The 19,066-nt window shown below is 45.7% G+C and overlaps 1 protein-coding gene across 1 annotated transcript; it reads right to left on the reverse strand.

Moving 5' to 3' along the window:
- Positions 1-7,397: 7,397 nt before the first annotated feature.
- On the reverse strand, positions 7,398-17,471 carry LOC122749950 (chymotrypsin-like elastase family member 3B). Its single transcript, XM_043996562.1, has 8 exons — positions 17,414-17,471; positions 15,579-15,664; positions 14,786-14,883; positions 14,291-14,425; positions 12,151-12,287; positions 11,085-11,227; positions 9,182-9,334; positions 7,398-7,481 (listed from the first exon to the last, which is right to left on the reverse strand). Exons 1-8 carry the CDS (start codon positions 17,451-17,453, stop codon positions 7,464-7,466), a joined length of 810 nt encoding a protein of 269 aa, XP_043852497.1. The 5' UTR covers positions 17,454-17,471; the 3' UTR covers positions 7,398-7,463.
- Between the last annotated feature and the right edge of the window lie 1,595 nt (positions 17,472-19,066).

The following is a 19,066-nucleotide window of genomic DNA, read 5'->3' on the forward strand; positions in this document are numbered from 1 at the left end:
TGGTTGTTTTTTTTTTGTTTTTTGTTTTTGTTTTTGTTTTTTTTTTAGTGAGGCAATTGGGGTTAAGTGACTTGCCCAGGGTCACACAGCTAGTAAGTGTTAAGTGTCTGCAGCCGGATTTGAACTCAGGTACTCCTGATTCCAGGGCCGGTGCTCTATCCACTGTGCCACCTAGCTGCCCCCTTTCAGTAGTTTATTAATTAACCTCACTTGAGATAATGGGCTTTCGCCTAAGATTCAGCCCTAGTAAGCTATAGCCAAGTCCATAGGCTGCTTGGTCTAAGATGTTAACAACTTGAAGCTGCAAGTTAAAGCCTCACCAAAGAAAAAGAAAAAAACATTTTTACTCAGAGAGTATTCATTTTCCTTCATTTTCCCTCCTAAAAAATAACTCCTTGGGAGAGTTTCACACTGCATTTTTTTTTAAATCCCTTTCTTAAACTAATCTTAGAAAACCTCAAGCAGACAAACCAGGATAAATAGAACATACATCATCCTTTCATAATGGGCTTCAGTTCCAGTTGAATGACAGAGTCACCTAACAGCAAAAGGAAAAAAAATTCTGTTTGGCAGATTTTTCAAATATCTACACACCTCATCATCTTTACTTATACATACCTCTGGCACTCACACACAATTCCTGCAAGAACTTGAGGGCTTTTCTACCACAGAACTCTCCTGCAAGAGAATCTTGGTCCATGCTTGAAACAAGACTGGAATGACAGCAGGTTGATTCCACAGAAGCCCAAAGCCTCTCAGGTGCCTTTTCAAAAATATTTTTGCCAAAATATCAATCATTTTGTCTTCTTACCTGTGGTTGAGAAGTCCATACCTACCATTGAGAGTGATGGTTATAGTTAAACACACTTGGACAGGGGCAGACATGTAGCAAACACCTAAAAACAAGAACAGGCATACAAACACATATATTCATTTTTGTGTGTGTGTGTGTGAGGCAATTGGGGCTAAGTGACTTGCCCAGGGTCACACAGCTAGTAAGTGTTAAGTGTCTGAGGCTGGATTTGAACTCTGGTACTCCTGAATCCAGGGCCGGTGCTTTATCCACTGTGCCACCTAGCTGCCCCACATATATTCTTACCAAGGCAAAATTTGCTTACTGGTATAAAAGTGAGAGTCAGATCATGCCCAAAGTCCTAACAGGGAACTCTCCTTGTGGAGAAGCTCTCCATGTGGATCCAATTGAGGGGAGCTCCCTGTTAAGACTCTGAAATGAAAAGACTCTAATCCCTTTGTGGATAGTCATAACTGTGACAATTAAAATTATGCGAGATGAGGCAGCTAGGTGGCCCAGTGGATAAAGCACTGGTCCTGGATTCAAGAGGATCTGAGTTCAAATCAAGCCTCAGACACTTGACACTTACTAGCTGTGTAACCCTGGGCAAGTCACTTAACCCCAATTGCCCCACAGGGGAAAAAATTATGAGAGAGTTTCTAGGTAATTTAATAATTTTATTAATATTGCCAGCAGGCTATTAATAAAAGGATGGTCATTTGACATCTCTCTCACACTGTAGACCCATGGTGGTGGGTACGGGGTTTTCATAGCCTTGAAACAGTAGGTAGTCAATGGGGCCAAATATTGGCTCCTGAACAGAGAGATGATCGCTAGTGTTGGTCTATCAACTAAAAGAATGTCCTCCTCCTCAATTGGTAATCCCCAAGTGACCTCCACCATGAACTGACTCTCCCCTTCCCCCCTCAATGGATAAGTCTTTGGTTATTTGGATAAATGGATCTGTCTCCACCCATGATACCTGGAAAGCCTGGGTTGGGCCTGACCAAGATGAAAAGATTCAATGTAATCTTATTTTCAAGAAGAACTAGACCTTGGAATGGAGAGGTTGGAAGGATAAAGGACTTTGAAAGAAGGGGTGAGCACTAAATCTCCCTAAGATATTTGTTATTAATAATTATTTCTCAAACAATCAAAAATGAAGGTTGCAAAATTACAAAGAACAAGCCTGGTCCTGAGTAAGAGATAAGAGGAGTTACCTCTACGTACAAGTGGGTGCCTGTACCCACACACAACACACGTTCCTACTTTTATGTGGGTTCACAGCAGGACTCTGTACTTGGAATGTCACTCCACACATATTCATTTCTTTTTTTTTTTTTTTGGTGAGGCAATTGGGGTTTAAGTGACTTGCCCAGGGTCACACAGCTAGTAAGTGTCAAATGTCTGAGGCCAGATTTGAACTCAGGTACTCCTGACTCCAGGGCCAGTGCTCTATCCACTGCACCACCTAGCTGCCCCATATTAATTTCTTTAAATGATTTCCAGACCATGAGCCAATAAGCATTGATTGATTCAGCCCTTCCCATGGACCAAGCACTAGGCTAAGAAATGGGGATGCAAACAAAGTAAAAAACACAAAAATAAGGTCCCTGTCCTCCAGAAGTTTATACTCTGATGGGGCAGATAAAGTGCAAACAACCAGGTGAATACAAGATAGAGGCAGGATCAAGAGAGGGTAGTTTATCTTTGAGAGAAGAGAGGTGGGTGGATGGGATGACAACTAAGAAAGGCTTCATGTAGAAGGTGAAATTTATGCTGATTGTTGAAAGAAGCTATGGAAACTAGGAGGTAGAGATGAGAAGGGAGCCCCTTCTAGTCATGGGGAACAGGTGGTACAAATGAACTGAGCCTGGAGATGGAGGGTCTTGTGTGAGGAACAGTAAACAGGGAGGCCAGTCTTGCTGCATCATAGAGTTCATGGGGGAAGGGGAAGAGTAAGAAGACTGGAAAGGCAAGAAGGGGCCAGATTATGAAGGACTTTAAATGTCAAATAGAGAAGTTTCCATTTGATTCTGAAGGTGATAGGGAGCCACTGGACTTTGTTGAGTAGGAAGACGACATAGATGGACCTGCACTTTAGAATGATCACTTTTTGTGACTGAATAGAGGATGGATTGGAGCTGGGAGAGACTTGAAGCAGGAAGAGCAATGAAGAGACTATTGCAATAGTCCGGGTGAGAGGGAATGAAGGCCTGAAATAGGATAGCATGAGAGGAGAGATGTCTTGAAGGTAGAGCTGACAATATTTGACAACATATAAGATTTGTGGGGTAAGTTTGAGAGAGAAGTCAAGGATGACACAGAGGGTGTGAGCTGGGGTGAATGAGAGGATGCTGATATCCTCAGTGGTTACAGGAAAGTTGGGAAAGGGATAATTTGGGAGGAAAGTGTAAGGGCTAAAATTCTAGCTAAACTATCCAAAATCTAATGAGTGGTCACCAATAAGCTATAAGCCTTAGCAAGAGTATTTAAATGTTTAAGTATTTATTAAAGAGCATTAGGATCAGAGAGAAAGGTAAAAATCTAACTATTTCTAAGAGACCCCATCATCCGACCCACCATGGGGAGGTCAGAAACCAAAAAGAGACAGCACCCCTTCACCTGTATCCACTTCCTACTTCATGTCCTCCTTCCAGAAATGGGAGGCTCCTCAAGTTGATTGGCTGGTAGCCTTGATAGACAGTACCCATGAGCAAACGTCACTTCCTGACGCTAAGGACCTTGACCACATGGCTTGCCTTCAGAGGCCTTCTCCTCATGGTGGAGCTTTGCTACATTAAGTCTCCAGCAGGTGGCATCATTCCAATCGTTACAAAAGGGAGATAAGGAGTTCTGTTTTGGACACTTCTCATTTGAGATACTTACGAGACATCCCATTTGAAATGTCTGGTAATGCAGAATTCCAGTTGAGGAAACAGTTGAGGGATGTATATATCACTCTGGAAATCCCCTGCATAGAGATGGGAGCTGAATCAATGGGAGCTGAAGAGATCTCCAAGAGGTCCCAGGACTTCAAAGAAGGTCAACATCCCTTCATCCAGGGAGTCTTCCCTGATATCTTGGCTGGTGATAATCTCCCTTCCTCATTCCAACTCATTGCATTTTACTCAGTGTACTCATCAGACTCCATCATAGATGAGCTTGAGTCTTGTCTAATCTATCTCCCTTAGAATGTCAGCACATTACTCTTCTCTCAACAGATGTTGAATAAACATTTAGTGAGTTGAATTCAATTCAACAAGCAATTTTTTCTTATTCTTCTTTTTAAATAGTATTTCCTTTTTCCAGTTAAATGTAAAGACAATTTTAATATTCATTTTTTAAAAAAAAATTTTGAGTTCCAAATTTTTGTTGCCCTCCCTAAAGTGGCAAGCAATTTGATTTGTTATATATGTGTGATAATGTAAAATATATTTCCATATTAGTCACATTGTGAAAGAAGAAACAGTCTTTTAAAAATGAAAAAATAAAGGAAATGAAAATAATATGCTTCTATCTGCATTGACTCCATAGTTCTTTCTCTGGAAATAGATAGCATTCTCCATCATGAGTCCTTTGGAATTGTCTTGGATCATTGTATTGCTAAGAAGAGCTGAGTCTTTCACAGCTGATCATTTCACAATATTGCTGTTAATACAATGTTCTCTGGTTTCTGCTTATTTCACTTTGTATCAGTCTTTCCAGGTTTTTCTGTAATCGGCCTGCTCATCATTTCTTATAACAATAGTATTACATTGTATTCATATACCACAACTTGTTCAGCCCTTTCCCAGTTGATTGGCATCCCCTTGATTTCTAACTTTTTGCCACCACAATAAGAGTTGCTTTCAGTATTTTGTGGGTTCTTCCCCCTTTTTTATGGTTTCTTTGGGATACAGCCCTAGTAGTGTCAACAAGCATTTATTATGTAATTACTGGGAAGTGGCTTTTTACTTTCTTTCTTTCTTTCTTTTTTTTTTTGCGGGGCAATGGGGGTTAAGTGACTTGTCCAGGGTCACACAGCTAGTAAGTGTCAAGTATCTGAGGTCGGATTTGAACTCAGGTACTCCTGAATCCAGGGCCAGTGCTTTATCCACTGCGCCACCTAGCTGGCCCGACTTTTTACTTTCAGTGATCTTTTTGCAAAAATTCACCCAGTGGAAGGGTGTCCCCAAGTCAGACCTAAATAACATTGAAATGTAAAGATGAGGCCCTTCCAGTTTCCAGAAAGCACCCATCTTAGCCAGGGTCAGAGGTTTGAATAGCCCAATTACAGATGATAAGGCCAGAGAGAGGCAAGGAACCTGTCCCAGGGCACAAACTACCACTCTAATTTTGTCCTCATTCACTCATTTGTATAAGACCCAATGGGAATCTAGGACATTTAATTTGGCTGATCATAAATAAAAGTGGAATTTAAAATGGAGGGAAATCTTCCTCTGGACCAGGAAGAACTATTGAATAGGAGAAGAATGACCTCTTTCACCACCTTCCTGGAGATGATGCATCTCAGTACTGAGGCTCTGAGGGAGCCAAATAGGAGAAGACTCTGCTAATCCTAGGGTAAAGGTCATTACTCATGCCCAAAAAGTACCCTGTAGCACGAGACTTGAAAAGAGAAGTATCACTCCCAGGTGTACCAAGGACTGAACAGTGAACCTAGGAAATTTGAGGGATTGGGAGCCAGCCTAGAAGCTGACTGACCCTTCCAGCTGAGATCCCTTGCCCTGAAGGAAGGAGCTGATACCTGAGCAAGTCATCCATTACCCCCATCATTCTCTGCAGTAAAGTTCATGTGAGCCCTCTAGACCAAGGGTTCTCAACTTTTTTGTGTCTCATAAACCCCTTTGCAAGTTTGGTGAAGCCCCTTCAGAATAATGTTGTTAAATGAATAAAATAAAATACATAATACCACAAAGGATACCAATTATATTGAAACAGGTTTTATATATATATATATATATATATATATCTATATATATATCTATATATATATATATATATATATATATATATATATATCTCAGGGCAATGAGGATTAAGTGACTTGCCCAGGGTCACACAGCTAGTAAGTGTCAAGTGTCTAAAGTCAAATTTGAACTCAGGTCCTCTTGAATCTAGGGTCAGTGCTTTACCCACTGCGCCACCTAGCTGCCCCCTTAGGTTATCAAAATATTTTTTTAAAAAAAGGGGAGGGACAACTAGGTGGCACAGTGGATAAAGCACTGACCCTGGATTCAGGAGGACCTGAGTTCAAATCCAGCCTCATACACATATACATATGTCTAGATATATCTACATACACATATTTATATACACATACATATATAAGTCCCTGTCTTAAGCACTGATGGGTTTGTGTGTGTGTGTATATGTGTATATATACATATATATAAACATATACATATACCTTTTAACATATACATGCCCAACAATATTATTTTTATTTATATATATGTTGTTCAGTAAAATTTGTTGACTGAATAAATGAATGAATGAATGAATGAATGTCTCTTTTTTTTTGCTGAATGAATATCTTATACCTGTTAATATTAGAGCACTAGACCTTATGTCAGGAAGACCTGAGTTCAAATCTAGCCTCAGATATTTACCAGCTGTTTGACCCTGGGCAAGTTATCGAACCTCCGTTTTCCTCAATTTCCTCATTTGTAAAATGGAGATGATAATAGTACCCACTTCCCTGGGTTGTGCTGAGGTTCAAAGGAGATAATAATTGTGAAGTGCTCAGCACGGTGCTTGGCACATAGTAAGCACCGTATAAATGTTAGCTATTATTGTTATAATTATTCATATTCCTTCTCCAGAACCTGGCATGGGATCAAATATAGAGTAAGTACATCTCCCCTTCTTCAGGAGACATTCTCCTTGTCCTGAAGGATGGATATAAAACTGGGCTGATTTCTGGTCCCAGTGAGCAGCCCAGATTCCCTCCTGGGGTGTTAGCGACACAATATGGTTGGGAGCATTTGAGGAGGTAGGATAATGTGTTAAAAAAGAAATATAACCAGTTCCCAAGGAACGAGGTCACCCAGGGAAAGGTCAAATCTTCAGGGAGATTGAAGGCTGAACAGCGAAGGTAGAAAAGGGAATGAAGATTTATTAAGGGGGCAGCTAGGTGGCACAGTGGATAGAGCACTGGCCCTGGATTCAGGAGGACCTGAGTTCAAATCCAGCCTCAGATACTTAACACTTACTAGCTATGTGACCCTGGGCAAGTCACTTAACCCCATTTGCCTCACACACACACAAAAAAGATTTATTAAGCACCTACAATGTGCCAGGCACTCTACTAAACTCTTTACCAATGTCATCTCATTTGATCCTCACAACAACCCTAGGAGGTAGGTGCCATTATAATCCTCATTTTACAGATGAGGAAACAGAACAGGTTAAATGACTTGCCTAAGGTCACCCAGCTAGTCAGAGTCTAAGGCTGGATTTGAACTCAGGCATTCCTGATTCCAGGTCCTTTATCCTGTCTGGTGCTTCACCTACTGGCCTGGAGTTGTTAGAGTTGGAAGGAGTAAAGCCAGGCAGAAATACAGGGAGCCAGGGATCAACAAAAAAGAGAACAGAAAGCCAACTTTTCAAGGTGTTTTTATTTCTGCTATTGAAAGGGCTCCCTCCAGCTGGTCCTAGGTCCTCTCTAATGTTCTGCTATTATCTGTAAAAAGAACATAGGATTTAGAGAGGAAAAGCACCTTAGAGAATATCTCTTCCAACCCTTCCCCCACCCATTTTACAGGTGAAGGAAATGAGGCCCAGAGAGGAGAAAGACCCACCCGGGTACCAAGTAGCCCAACTAAATCCAGGCCTCCTCTGACAATGTTGAACAGTTGTCTTCTGGGTCAGCCCAGTGCTCCATCCAGCCAGGATCACATCCCCCCTGCCAAAGCACTGAGGGAGGAGCAGTTGGACTTCTTCCTCTGCTCAAGAACCTTCAAGGGCTCTCTATTGCCTCTGACAGTGGTTCTCAAAGTGGGGTCTTGAGATAAAAACTATTTTCATGATAATGCTATTTTCATTCCTAATATGGTAAATATTGATAGGAATAACCCACATAAACCAAAGCTCATGGTGGTCCCCAGGAATTGTTCAGAGTGTAAGGGGGCCTGAGATCAAAAAAATATATAATTGCACCATTTAAAATCCATCCCAATATAGTCTGTCCCCCACATATCCCCAGAGTAATGAATTATCCATCTAACATCCAGGAATTCACATATAAAGCCCTTTTGGACCCTCCTTCAGTATGGGTGATTCTTGGGGTAGGATAGCAGGGCAGTACAGTGGTTAGAACACAGACTGTGGAGTTAGCAGAGACCAGGGCTATGCCCCTCTTTGACTCTGACCAGCTGAGTGGCCAGAAGCAAATGGCTTCACTTCTCTGAGCCTGAGTTTTCTTTTTTCTTTTCTTTTTTTTTTTTGAGGGGGGGCAGGGCAATGAGGGTTAAGTGACTTGCCCAGGGTCATACAGCTAGTAAGTGTCAAGTGTATGAAGCCAGATTTGAACTCAGGTCCTCCTGAATCCAGGGCCAGTGTTTTATCCACTGCACCACCTACCTAGCTGCCCCTGAGCCTGAGTTCTCTCACCCACATGATGAGTTCGATCATGGCTATGGTATCTTCCTCACAGGCTTATCATGAGGATATAAGGAGACAGTCTTTGTCAAGGGCTTAAGTGGCCCAGTGGAGAGAGTGTTGGACCTGGCATTAGGAAGACCTCAGAAAAGGAGATGGGCCATAGGAGGTAGCCCCTGAACTGAGCCTTTTTTAAGGGATGGAGGTGAAGGAGGAGGGCATCCCAGGCACTGGGCACAGCTTGTGCAAAGTTGAGGAGGTAGGAGATGGGATGTCATGGATAAGGGAACAGGTAGCAGTCCAGTCTGACTGGAATGTACAGTGTGTGAAAGGGGAGTCATGTAAAATATCCCAGAAATGACAAAGGCAGGAACTATGTTGTGATGGGCTTTAAATGTGGAGCTGAAGACTTCTCGTGTTCTCATGAGACATGAATTCATGTATCTTGAAGTTTCATGAATAAGGGGAGTGACAAGGTTCATAGTCATTCAGAGCCAGACCTTGGAGATCAAGCCAACTCCTCTAATTTCATAGCTGACGAAGCTAAAGCCCAGAGAAGTTACTTGCTTATCCAAGTTGACACAGATAATAAGGAGCAGAGCTTGGATTTGAACCCAAGTTTTCTTGGGATTTTTTCCATAACACAAAACTCCTTTCTAACTCTGAGAGTATGTGATGCTGTCAAAGTGTGTCCTCCCTCCCTCCCTCCCTCCCTCCCTACCCTACCCAGCCTCTCCAGGGGAACCAGACCTTGACTGACTGCCCCCCCACCTCACTTCCTACCTTTTCAATCCAGTCATTGAAGGCTGAGACTCGGGTGAACACCGTGGGCTTCTTTAGGGTGTTACAGCCAAAAGAAGAGACAAAACTGGCAATACCATGAACCTGCCATGTGCCATCTTCAGCCTGGCAGTTAAGGGGTCCTCCAGAGTCACCCTGAAACAGTCACAATGAAAGAGGGGACAGTTTTGATGGCAGGATAATTCCCTTCTTGTCCTTTGGCTGTGTCTGAGCATCTGGACAGGTCCCAGCCCCAACCCTGCTGCCTATGGCGTGTAAGGAGGAATTCATCTGTCTAAAGTGTCAGGAGGAAAAGGGTCTAGAGGGTGGAGCAGGAAGGGTGGTGGTCCCTGCATCCTAGTCTGGAGTCTGGGATCAGTGGCTTCTTCACAGAATCTCAGAGTTGGAAAGGTTCTCAGAGGGGCAGTCTGATTCCTAAGAGAAAAGGAATCCCCCTAAGATGAGCCCAGCAGGTGCCCTCCAGGTGCTATTTGGAACCTTCTAGGGATGCAGAACTCCCCTTCCTGAGGCCTTTGGACCCTTCTGTTTGGGGGCAGCTCAATATAGGGAAAAGGTTCTCTTCTCAATGTGCCCCTCAGTAATTTTCTTTTTCTTTTCTTTTTTTTTTTAAGTGAGGCAATTGGGGTTAAGTGACTTGCCCAGGGTCACATAGCTAGTAAGTGTTAAGTGTCTGAGGTCGGATTTGAACTCAGGTACTCCTGACTCCAGGGTCGGTGCTCTATCCACTGTGCCACCTAGCTGCACTGCCCCTCAGTAATTTTCAACCATTGCTCATCATAGTTAGTGAATGGAAAGAGCCTGGTTTCAGAGGCAGAGCACCCGGGCTCGAATCTGACCTTTCTTGGGTTTGGGTGGGTTTTTATTTTTTCTTTGTCTTTGTATCCCCAGAACTTGGCATAGTGCCAAGCACATAGTAGGTGCTTCCTAATTGCTGGCTGACTGATGTTTACCACCTGTATGACTTTGGGCAAGTCTCTGAAGTCTCTAGGACCCTTAGGCTCTTCATTTCTCAAATGAAAAGGCCAGACCAGAGGGCCTTTGAGGTCCCTAGCTCTAGTTCTAGATTCATTACTAAATTCTCTATATTTGTTATTAAATTTAATAATTAGATGTCATTTAAATAAATTACATTCTAAATGTATTATTAATTCTTTGCTCTGGGGCCAAGTAGACTAAATCTCCATGTCAACCCTCTTCATTGTTGTCTCTTAAATCCTTGCAGATGGTGGGCATGTCCCCTCCCCTTTCTCTTCTCCTGGCTCCAGTTGCTTTAACTGACATGCCCATGGCACGGTCCCTGCTCCCCTCACCGTTCCTCTCCCCTCTATGGATTCTAGCTTTGTCCCTGCAAACATGTGATGCCTACAACTGAAAGCACTAGCCCAGGTGGGTCTGATTAGGGCAGGGCATCTGGAGAGAGCACATCACCCTCCCCTTCTGGATGAGGGAGCTCTGGCTCAGAGGGCTTAGAGGACTTGCCCAAGGCATCAGAGATAGTCGATGGCAGCTGGGGGAAGCAAAGCCAGCTTGTTGGACTCCAGCCCCAGTGCCCTGTCCAGGACACCAGGCTCTCTGTCCTACAAGGAAAGAGAGAGGGCAGCTGGGACTGTCACCTTCCTCATGCTAGCTGGTTTGGATCCTTCTCTTGATGTGTCAAGGTGACATGACAGAGATTTGGGGCAGCCATGTTGCTGGGTCAGATGTGAGGTCCAGCATTGGTGACCTCGTCTTCCCTAAGTCAGGTGGGATGGGTTGGGCAGAGCCCTAGGAAGGGTGGACTCAGGAGGGGATCCCCAAGCAAAGCCAGGCTCTTATTCAAAGCTGCCACTCTCTTCCCTCCCCAGAGGGCTTGGGTGCCACACAGAACCAGGGGCTCAGCACTCACATTGCAGCCAGACTGAATGTCCCCTCCAGCACACACCATGGTGGTTTTCACAGAGGTGCCCCACCAGTCCTTCTGACTGCAGTGTTCATAGTCCACTGCGGGGAGCAGGGCCTGCTGCAGTTTGTCAGGGAGAGGTCCACCAGCTGTAGGGGAAGTGGGATGGAGGAGAAATTCAATCAGAGAGACAGAGACAGTAGAGAAGGAGAGACAGAGAGAGACAGGAGGGAATAAAAGAGGGAGGGACAGAGAAACAAACAGGAAAGCCCTAGATTCCAGACCTAGGCTCATAACTGAGAATTTCAGAGCTCAGAAGTCAAGAACTGGGGGAGGAAACTCAAACATCAGCCTCTGCCCTCAAGCCTCGTAGTTACTGTCTTTAGAGGGACACCAAGGTTCAAATCCTACCTCAGAAAGTCATTAGCTAAATGTCCCAGAGCAAATCATTTTATCTTGATTCCTTCACCAATAAAATGAGGGGGATTGAACTGTAAGGCCCCTTCAGCTCTAAATCTATAAAACAAAGTCCTTTACCAGGTAATAGCCCTTCAGATGCTCTACCTGTTTCCTCTTCTGCAAAATGGGGATAATAATAGTACCCATTTCCCAGGGCTGTTCTCAGGATCATATGATACATAAAAAACTTTGCAAATCTTAGAGTGCTATGTCAGTGCTCATCATCATTTTCATCATCTTTATCATCTATGTTCTTCCTCTTTATGGAGAAGGAAATGGCAAGCCACTCCAGTATCTTTGCCAAGAAAACACCATGGGAAGTATGGTCCATGGGGTCAGGAAGGGTCCTACATGAATGACCATATGACTGAACAATAACAAGCCTCCTCTTGCCCTAGATGTTATTTTCCCCAGGGCTCCTGGCTTAAGTAAATCCTCAATGAAGGCTGGGTATCATTGTCGTTGTCACCACCACCATCATTATTGGCCCTCCCTGTCCCCCAGTGCAGCTCTCCTCTGCCTCCTTGCAGCCTTGCTGGGCACTCTTCCCACTCAGGCCCCTGCCAGCCCTGCCCAGCCTCCATCTCCCTCCTCCCCCAGGGCCCAGCCATACTGTACAGGCGTCCCCAGCCGCTGATGTAGCAGGGTGCTTCATTGGGCAGGATGGCACCAGCTTGGGGGAGGCAGCCCAGCTGTACTTCATCACTGAGCTGGGCACTTCGAGAGAGCTTGATGAGAGCAATGTCATTCCTGAAATAGATGGGATGTGTGTGTGTGTGGTGGGGGGGACAAGCTGAGAGAAGCCCACAGAGGGGGATTTCTTCCCAATAGGCCCTGCCAGAGGGAGCCAGTCTCTGCAGACCTTCTCTTGGATGAAGTTATTGATTGTTTTAATGATTTGTTGTTTGACCAACTCGTTCTCCCCCCCCCCACTCATTCTTTAGGATGAGATTTGTTTAGTTTCCAATTAATTTTCAGTCTATCTTTCCATGGCTCTTGATTACATGTAATTTTTATTGCATCATGATCATTTACTATTTCTGCCTTTCTACATTTGACTATGAGGTTTTTGTGCTAATACATGGTAAATTTTTGAGTATGTGCCATGTACTGCTAAGAAAAAGGTATATTCCCTTCTATCCCCATTCAGTTTTTTCCAGATATCTATCATATCTAACTTTTCTAATATTCTATTTGTTATAGGGCCTAGAACTCCAGAAGTTCTTTGGGGTACATCAAAGAATCTTCTCCTTGAGAAGCTAAACCAAAGGACAGACACACCTAAAGAGATAAGTGGAACTAGATCAGGACTGAGCTAGCTCCTGGACCACCACCCTTCATTCCAGTCTCCCTCACCCCTGGGGAGATACGATTAGGTGTGGCTGCTGCCTTTGTGTCCTGAGGAGCAGAGAAATGGCTTGAGAGATCTGCAGCCACCCCTCACCCAACTCCTCCAGCCACCACCAGTGGGGCATGTTCCTCTCTCATTAAGGGAACTTTCCATAGTCAGATGGTCACCCCCATCAGTCCTCTATAAAAGTACCTGCCTGTCTCCTGCTCGAGGAGATTGGTATCTCAGAGCCACGCTCTGTGCCATGCCTTTCTCCCCATGATAAGTCCAAGGATTTCTCTCATGGTTTCCCTTCCCTTCCCCTTCCCCTTAACAAACTACCATCTTATTCTAATTGTTTGGGTGTGCAAGAGGGTGTAATTCTTTAAAGAGGAATTCCTAAAGACCCCAAACCCCTAACCCCTTTCCCAAACCTCTACCCCTATGGAAATGCCCTACCCTATTTTCCCCACATCACTTGGTAACCCTATGCATTTTATTTTCTGCATTTAAAAATGCTGTTCTTAGAAGGGGGTGTATGAGCTTCCCTAGACTGTCCAATGGGTCCAGGACATGAGAAGGGTTAAGAACCCCTGCTCCAGTCCAACCCTCTCATTTTGCGGATTAGCACAATGAAGCTCACGAAGTAAAGTGATCTTCCCAAGGTCATACAGGCATTGAACAGCAGAGCTAAAGTTGGATTAAGGTCACAGACCTGGAGCTGGAAGGAACCTCAGAAACCAACTTCATTTTACAGAGGGAGAAACGGTGGCTGAGAGAAATTATAGGACTCCCTCAAGGTCATACAGATAATAAGGAGGGATTTGAACCCAGGACCTTTGACTCTAGATTTAGTGCTCTTTCTACCATGTCACATTTGCCTCCCTGGATGATCTTTAAAGTGTTTTCCAGTTCAAAATCCCATGATCGCATGATTCCTCTGGTTCTGGTTACTATCCCTAAACAGACTACTCTTTAGAGTAGTATAGGTATTAAGCACCACCCAGGAAGAATGTGAACACTCTGGCAACTGAGTCCAAGGAAGGAAAATGCCCTCCCTCTAAAGACAGAGGCATAGGTACAGACCTGATTCCCCAAGGCTGCACCAGCCCTGAAGATTCCCTGTGTCTCTCCACTCTCTGCCCCAGAGGTCTTGCCACACATGTACCTTCCTTGAGTATGAGCTCTCCAAACATGAATGGGGGGAGGGGGGACAGTGCAGGCCTGTGAGTTATTTCATCCTTATGATAACTCTTTTTTTTTTTTTTTAGCATTTGCTGGTCTGAGGCAGGTGCTACGATTATTATCATTTTAAAGATAAGGAAACTGAGGCAGAGAGAGAATAGAACTGATCTACTAATAGATGTCTGAGTCAGGATTCACACTCAGGACTTCCTACTCTCCAGGTGGCTATTCCACTTACCCACAGGACACACAGAAGGAGCTCCATTTCTCATGAACAAAGATGTCATCAGAGTTGACAGGAATCACTTGCTCTTTCCCTTCCTCCAAAGACCTGTCATATTCTCCCAGAACCACCTGGTATGTTCGACGTTTGCTGGGAAGGCAGGAGAAAAAGCTCAGGGTCAGCTCCACCAGGTAGAGTCAGAGCCTCAAGGACCCTTCACCCAGCAGGGACCCTCCCCTGGAGGTGCCACCCCAGGTTCTAGAGACTATAATATACTTCCCATGATCTAGATCTATTATCTTCCCAATGATCAAGTTCATCTTCTTCATTTTACAAATCAAGAAACTGAGGCCCAGAGAGGAAGTAAGTGGTCCAACATCACACAGCTAGTAATAGAGCCAGGATTTGAACCCAATTTCTTCTTTCCCAGGCTTCCTTGGGAGCCTTAAGGGAATGAGGGATGGGTGGGGTTAGAGCCAGGGGGAGGGGAGGAGGCCAAAGGAATCTTACTTAATGCAGTGGGCAGCAGTCATGACCCAGTCAGCAGCAATGAGGCTGCCCCCACAGGTGTGGTGAAAGGTGCCATTATTCTCATACTGAAGGGAGATCTGTGGGACATAGGCAAGAAGACACCCGAGCTTAGCCTGACCCTTTCCAGGGCCTCCCAGGCCTGCTAACTAAGCCTCCTAAGCTTTGAAGTACTATAGGAAGGCCCTTCTGTCCCCCTCCCTCCTGGGCCCTCACTGGTCAGTTACTCTGTGTGAGAGTCAGGGATATAGAACATGTTTGTGGTGATGATGTTACACTCTATGTATCACTATGACACTGTGTGTGTCCTTGTATCCCTGACCTCAACAAACACTAAGTGATCACACTGTCCACAGGGACCAGCCCCAAGTGCCCCATTGTGCCCATTCCTATACCAAAGGAGCTATTCTATGCCAAGATGTCCCTCACCAGTGGGTGGGATGTCCCATGGGTGTATTCTGTGCCAGTGTCCTTCCCATCCCAGGCAATGGCAGAGCTCATCTCCACCCTTCAAGGCACATGGTCAGATGCCTCTCCCTTCCAAGGCCTTCTCTGATCTCCCCTCAGATTCCCTTGGATTCCCTTGTCTGTGTCCACTTTGTCTGCCCCAGCAGAGTGGAAGCTCCCTGGAGGCAGAGGCTGTTTTGGTATTTTGTCCTGTGTTGCCCCCACCCCTGCCTACTAAGTGCCTTGAACACAGTAGGTGCTTCTCATCTCACTGACCAGGTCACCCCACCACGGAGCCAGAGTCAGACTCAGGGTGGCCTGTCCTTACCTGCCAGGGCCAGCTGTAGGGCACAGCATCATCTCCATTCACCACGCGGGCAGCAGGGGAGTAAGCAGGCCTGCCACAGCCTGAGGCTGGGGGGATGGAGACAAACAGAACATCAGCCTGGAAGCCTGGCAGGAATGTGCCCAGAAGTGGGGGCAGAGGGGCTGGCAGATGGGGAAACCTGGGAGATGCCCCTCTTTGCCCTCAGGGAGGGCACTGATGATGTCACTAATGTCCCCTGAGCAAGCCACTGGACCTCCTCCTGCTTCAGTTTCCTCATCTGTAAAATGAGGATCACAAGAGTACTTTCCTCCCAGGGCTGGTGTGGGAGCAAATGAGGTGAGATTTGTAAAGTGCTCAGCACAGTGCCCGGCATGCTGTGGGTGCCACATAAGGGCCAGCTAGTGTGATTCATGTGCCTTCATCACCCCAGAATCCTCCTGTCACCGCCCTTTTCATCACTACATGACCATCTCACCACCTTCCTGGCCCGGGGACAGGACCCAGTCTGACCTCACAGTCAGAGCTGTTGGCTACATGGGGGTGCCGGCCACTGCACCGCCTTCCTTGGCCAGGACAAAACCAGGGACCAAGCTGGGAGGACTGTACAGAGGAAGGGGAGCCAAAGCCAGTGCCCAGCTCCTGGGCATGTCCCCCTCTCCTGATCCTTCCCATACACCCTGATCTCATGGCATTTGGCACCTGGCTCCCTCCAGCCACTGAGCCTCCTCCACTGTCTAATGCCCTGCCGGACAAGACTGGTCTCAACTGCAAGACTCTGCCCAGATCTCTGCTCTCTATTCTTGCTACCCTTCAATAATCCTGCAGAATTCTGTCATTGCCCCCTTCCCTGGGCCCCCAGTTGTCCTTGAATTTTTACCATGGGAATGGCAGCACCTGGGTGCCTCTCACTCTCCTAACTTCCATTATGCAGACACAGGCTTCCTCCTCCACCCTTTGCGGGCTAAACCTTGAATGGGGCATACCCACCCCCTTCTACTGCCTCAACCTTAGACTAGGCACACCTACCACACTTCCCTGGCTCAACTTTGGACTGGGCATGTGCTATCCTAACTTTAGACTGGGCATACCCACCCCCCTCTACTTTGACTGAGCATACCTACTACCCACTACTGTTCTAAACCAAGACTGGGCATACCCACCACCCTCTGCTACCTCATCATTAGACTGAACATACCCACCACCCTCTGATCTTCTAACCTTAGGCTGAACATACCCACCACCCTCTGCTGGCTAGACCTTAGACTGAGCATACCACCCACTGATGGCCCACTCTTGTTTTTTTGTTTTGCTTTGGGGTTTTTTCGGGGTAATGAGGGTTAAGTGACTTGCCCAGGGTCACACAGTGTCAAGTGTCTGAGGTCAGATTGGAATTCAGGTCCTCCTGAATACAAGGCCTTATCCACTGTGCCACCTAGCTGCCCCTGATGGCCCATTCTTGGGATAGGCATACATACCACCCTCTGCTATTCTAATCTTAGACCAGGTATACCCATCACCCTCTGCTGTCCTAACCATAGACTGGGCATCCCCACTAACCTTGGATGTAACATGCCTACCACTGATGGCCCACTCTTGGCATAGGCATACCCATCATCCTCTCTACTGGCTCAAACAGGATTGGCTGACCTATCACCCCTTGCTGACCCATCCTTAAGCTACTTTCCTCCTCACAGTCACCCCTGCTAATTCAAGGAGCAAGCAATTGGATGCTTTTTAGACCCAAGGGAGGAAGGCATTTTCCATGGGACCTCTGGCTCCAACCTGGGCACCATCTAGAGCAGAAACACAGAAAGAGTCAGGGTGAGGGGTCTCACCAAGGGCCACAAGTAGCAGGGCAACCAGCAGCTGGAGCATTCTGTCTGGCTTTTTCAATAAGAATGGAGGAAAAGGCTACAAAACAGGGGGCTTAAATAGAATCCCTGATATCAGCTGAAACAGGAAGGTGAGGTATCCTGGTGCTTTGCCTAATGGAGGCCAGGGTGGGGATGAGGGCATGTTCCCAGAGTATCACCTGCTAGCCAAGGCCATGGAAACTGAGACCAGGTGGGGAAATACCCAGCCAAAGAAGGAGCCCAGGTGACTTTGGCTCTGATCCCCATAATATCCTGAGCTGAACTCTGATCAATACAACCACCCACCCAACCATTCCCAAGGACTCACGATGGGAAAAGCTCTCCACCTCCAGAGAGAATCAATGAACTCTGACTACTAAGCAAAGCATATTGCTTTTAACTTTATCTTTCTTATTTTTTCACAACATGGCTAATGTGGAAACATGTATTGTGAGACTTCTCATGTGTAATGAATATTGTATTTCTTGTCTCCTCAATGTGGGGAGGCAGGGCGTGGAGAGAGGGAGAACATTTGGGGTTCAAAATAATTTTTTTTGTTAAAATTAACAACAACCAAAAGATCCTGAGCTGATAATGGGGAATGGGGAGTGAAGGTCACCTACTATCCAGGGACCCTTTGATGACTTCCAGGCACTCCAAGCCACTGGACTGGGGGGGCCTCTGTCCCATAGGATGTTAACCCTGCTACTAGCTATGACCCTATCATCTGATTGGACCAGGTTCTCTCTGAGGTCTCTTCCAACTCTAGCATTCCATGGCTCCCAGATTCCCTTAGCTACAGAGCCAAGGGCTATTTGGGTTTTAAGAGAATATTGTGGAAAAAAAAATTGACAAGCAGAAAGAGAATATTGTGGGGAGGGCAAGGTTTAACCTAAAGTTATGGAGCATTAATGGTGTAACCTCAGACACAAGGAGGGGAGAATTGGGGTGGGGGGCATTGATCAAACTATATCATGGGGAAGCACACTCTCTCAGCAGATAGGTAAGAGGGGTCCTTGATAAAACAGTTGGAGGGGAAGGCATGAACTAAACCGAGAGAAAATGAGAGAAATCCTAGGGTGGAATGAAAATCCTTTGGCCTTCTCACTTTTCCCATCAGCCTGGACACACAGCTGAGTTTGTTTGATCAGCTTTGAGACTCAGATCTATTCCCTAGCCCCGGATCCAGAGCGCCTGTGTTTTTTAGGAGGGAAAAGAGAAGGGAAGTAGAGGCAAAAGAGAGAGAAAGGAGAGGAGACAGGGTAGAATGGAGGGAAAGAGGGAGTCGGGTTATTTTTCAGTCATGTCTGATTCTTTGTAACACCTTTTGGGATTTTCTTGGCAAAGAAACTGGTTTGTTTTGCCATTTTCTTCTGCGGTTCATTTTACAAACGAGGAAACTGAGTCAAACAAGGTTGTGACCTCAGACCGGGTTAAGGGCCAAGGTCACACAGCTAGTAAGTTTCTGAGGCCTGATTTGAACTCAGGAAGAGGAGTCTTCCTGACTCCAGGCCCTGTACTCTATCCAATGTACCTACCTGCTCCTCCTGTCAGGTTATAATGTTTGTTTAAAAAGCATTTTATTGAAGCCTTTTGTCTTTATATCAGCCCCTTCTTACCCTGACCTATACTGAA

This window comes from Dromiciops gliroides, chromosome 3 (assembly GCF_019393635.1).
Source record: "Dromiciops gliroides isolate mDroGli1 chromosome 3, mDroGli1.pri, whole genome shotgun sequence".
In the NCBI taxonomy this organism is placed as follows: Eukaryota; Metazoa; Chordata; class Mammalia; order Microbiotheria; family Microbiotheriidae; genus Dromiciops; species Dromiciops gliroides.

Bases quoted from the DNA above. Each gene is read 5' to 3' on its own strand.
- LOC122749950 (XM_043996562.1), bottom strand. From the start codon at position 17,453: ATGCTCCAGCTGCTGGTTGCCCTGCTACTTGTGGCCCTTG. The intron at 15,665-17,413 runs GTGAGACCCCTC...CCATCCCCCCAG, and splicing joins CCTGCTACTTGTGGCCCTTG to CCTCAGGCTGTGGCAGGCCT. The intron at 14,426-14,785 runs GTAAGATTCCTT...CTGCCTTCCCAG, and splicing joins ACTGCTGCCCACTGCATTAA to CAAACGTCGAACATACCAGG.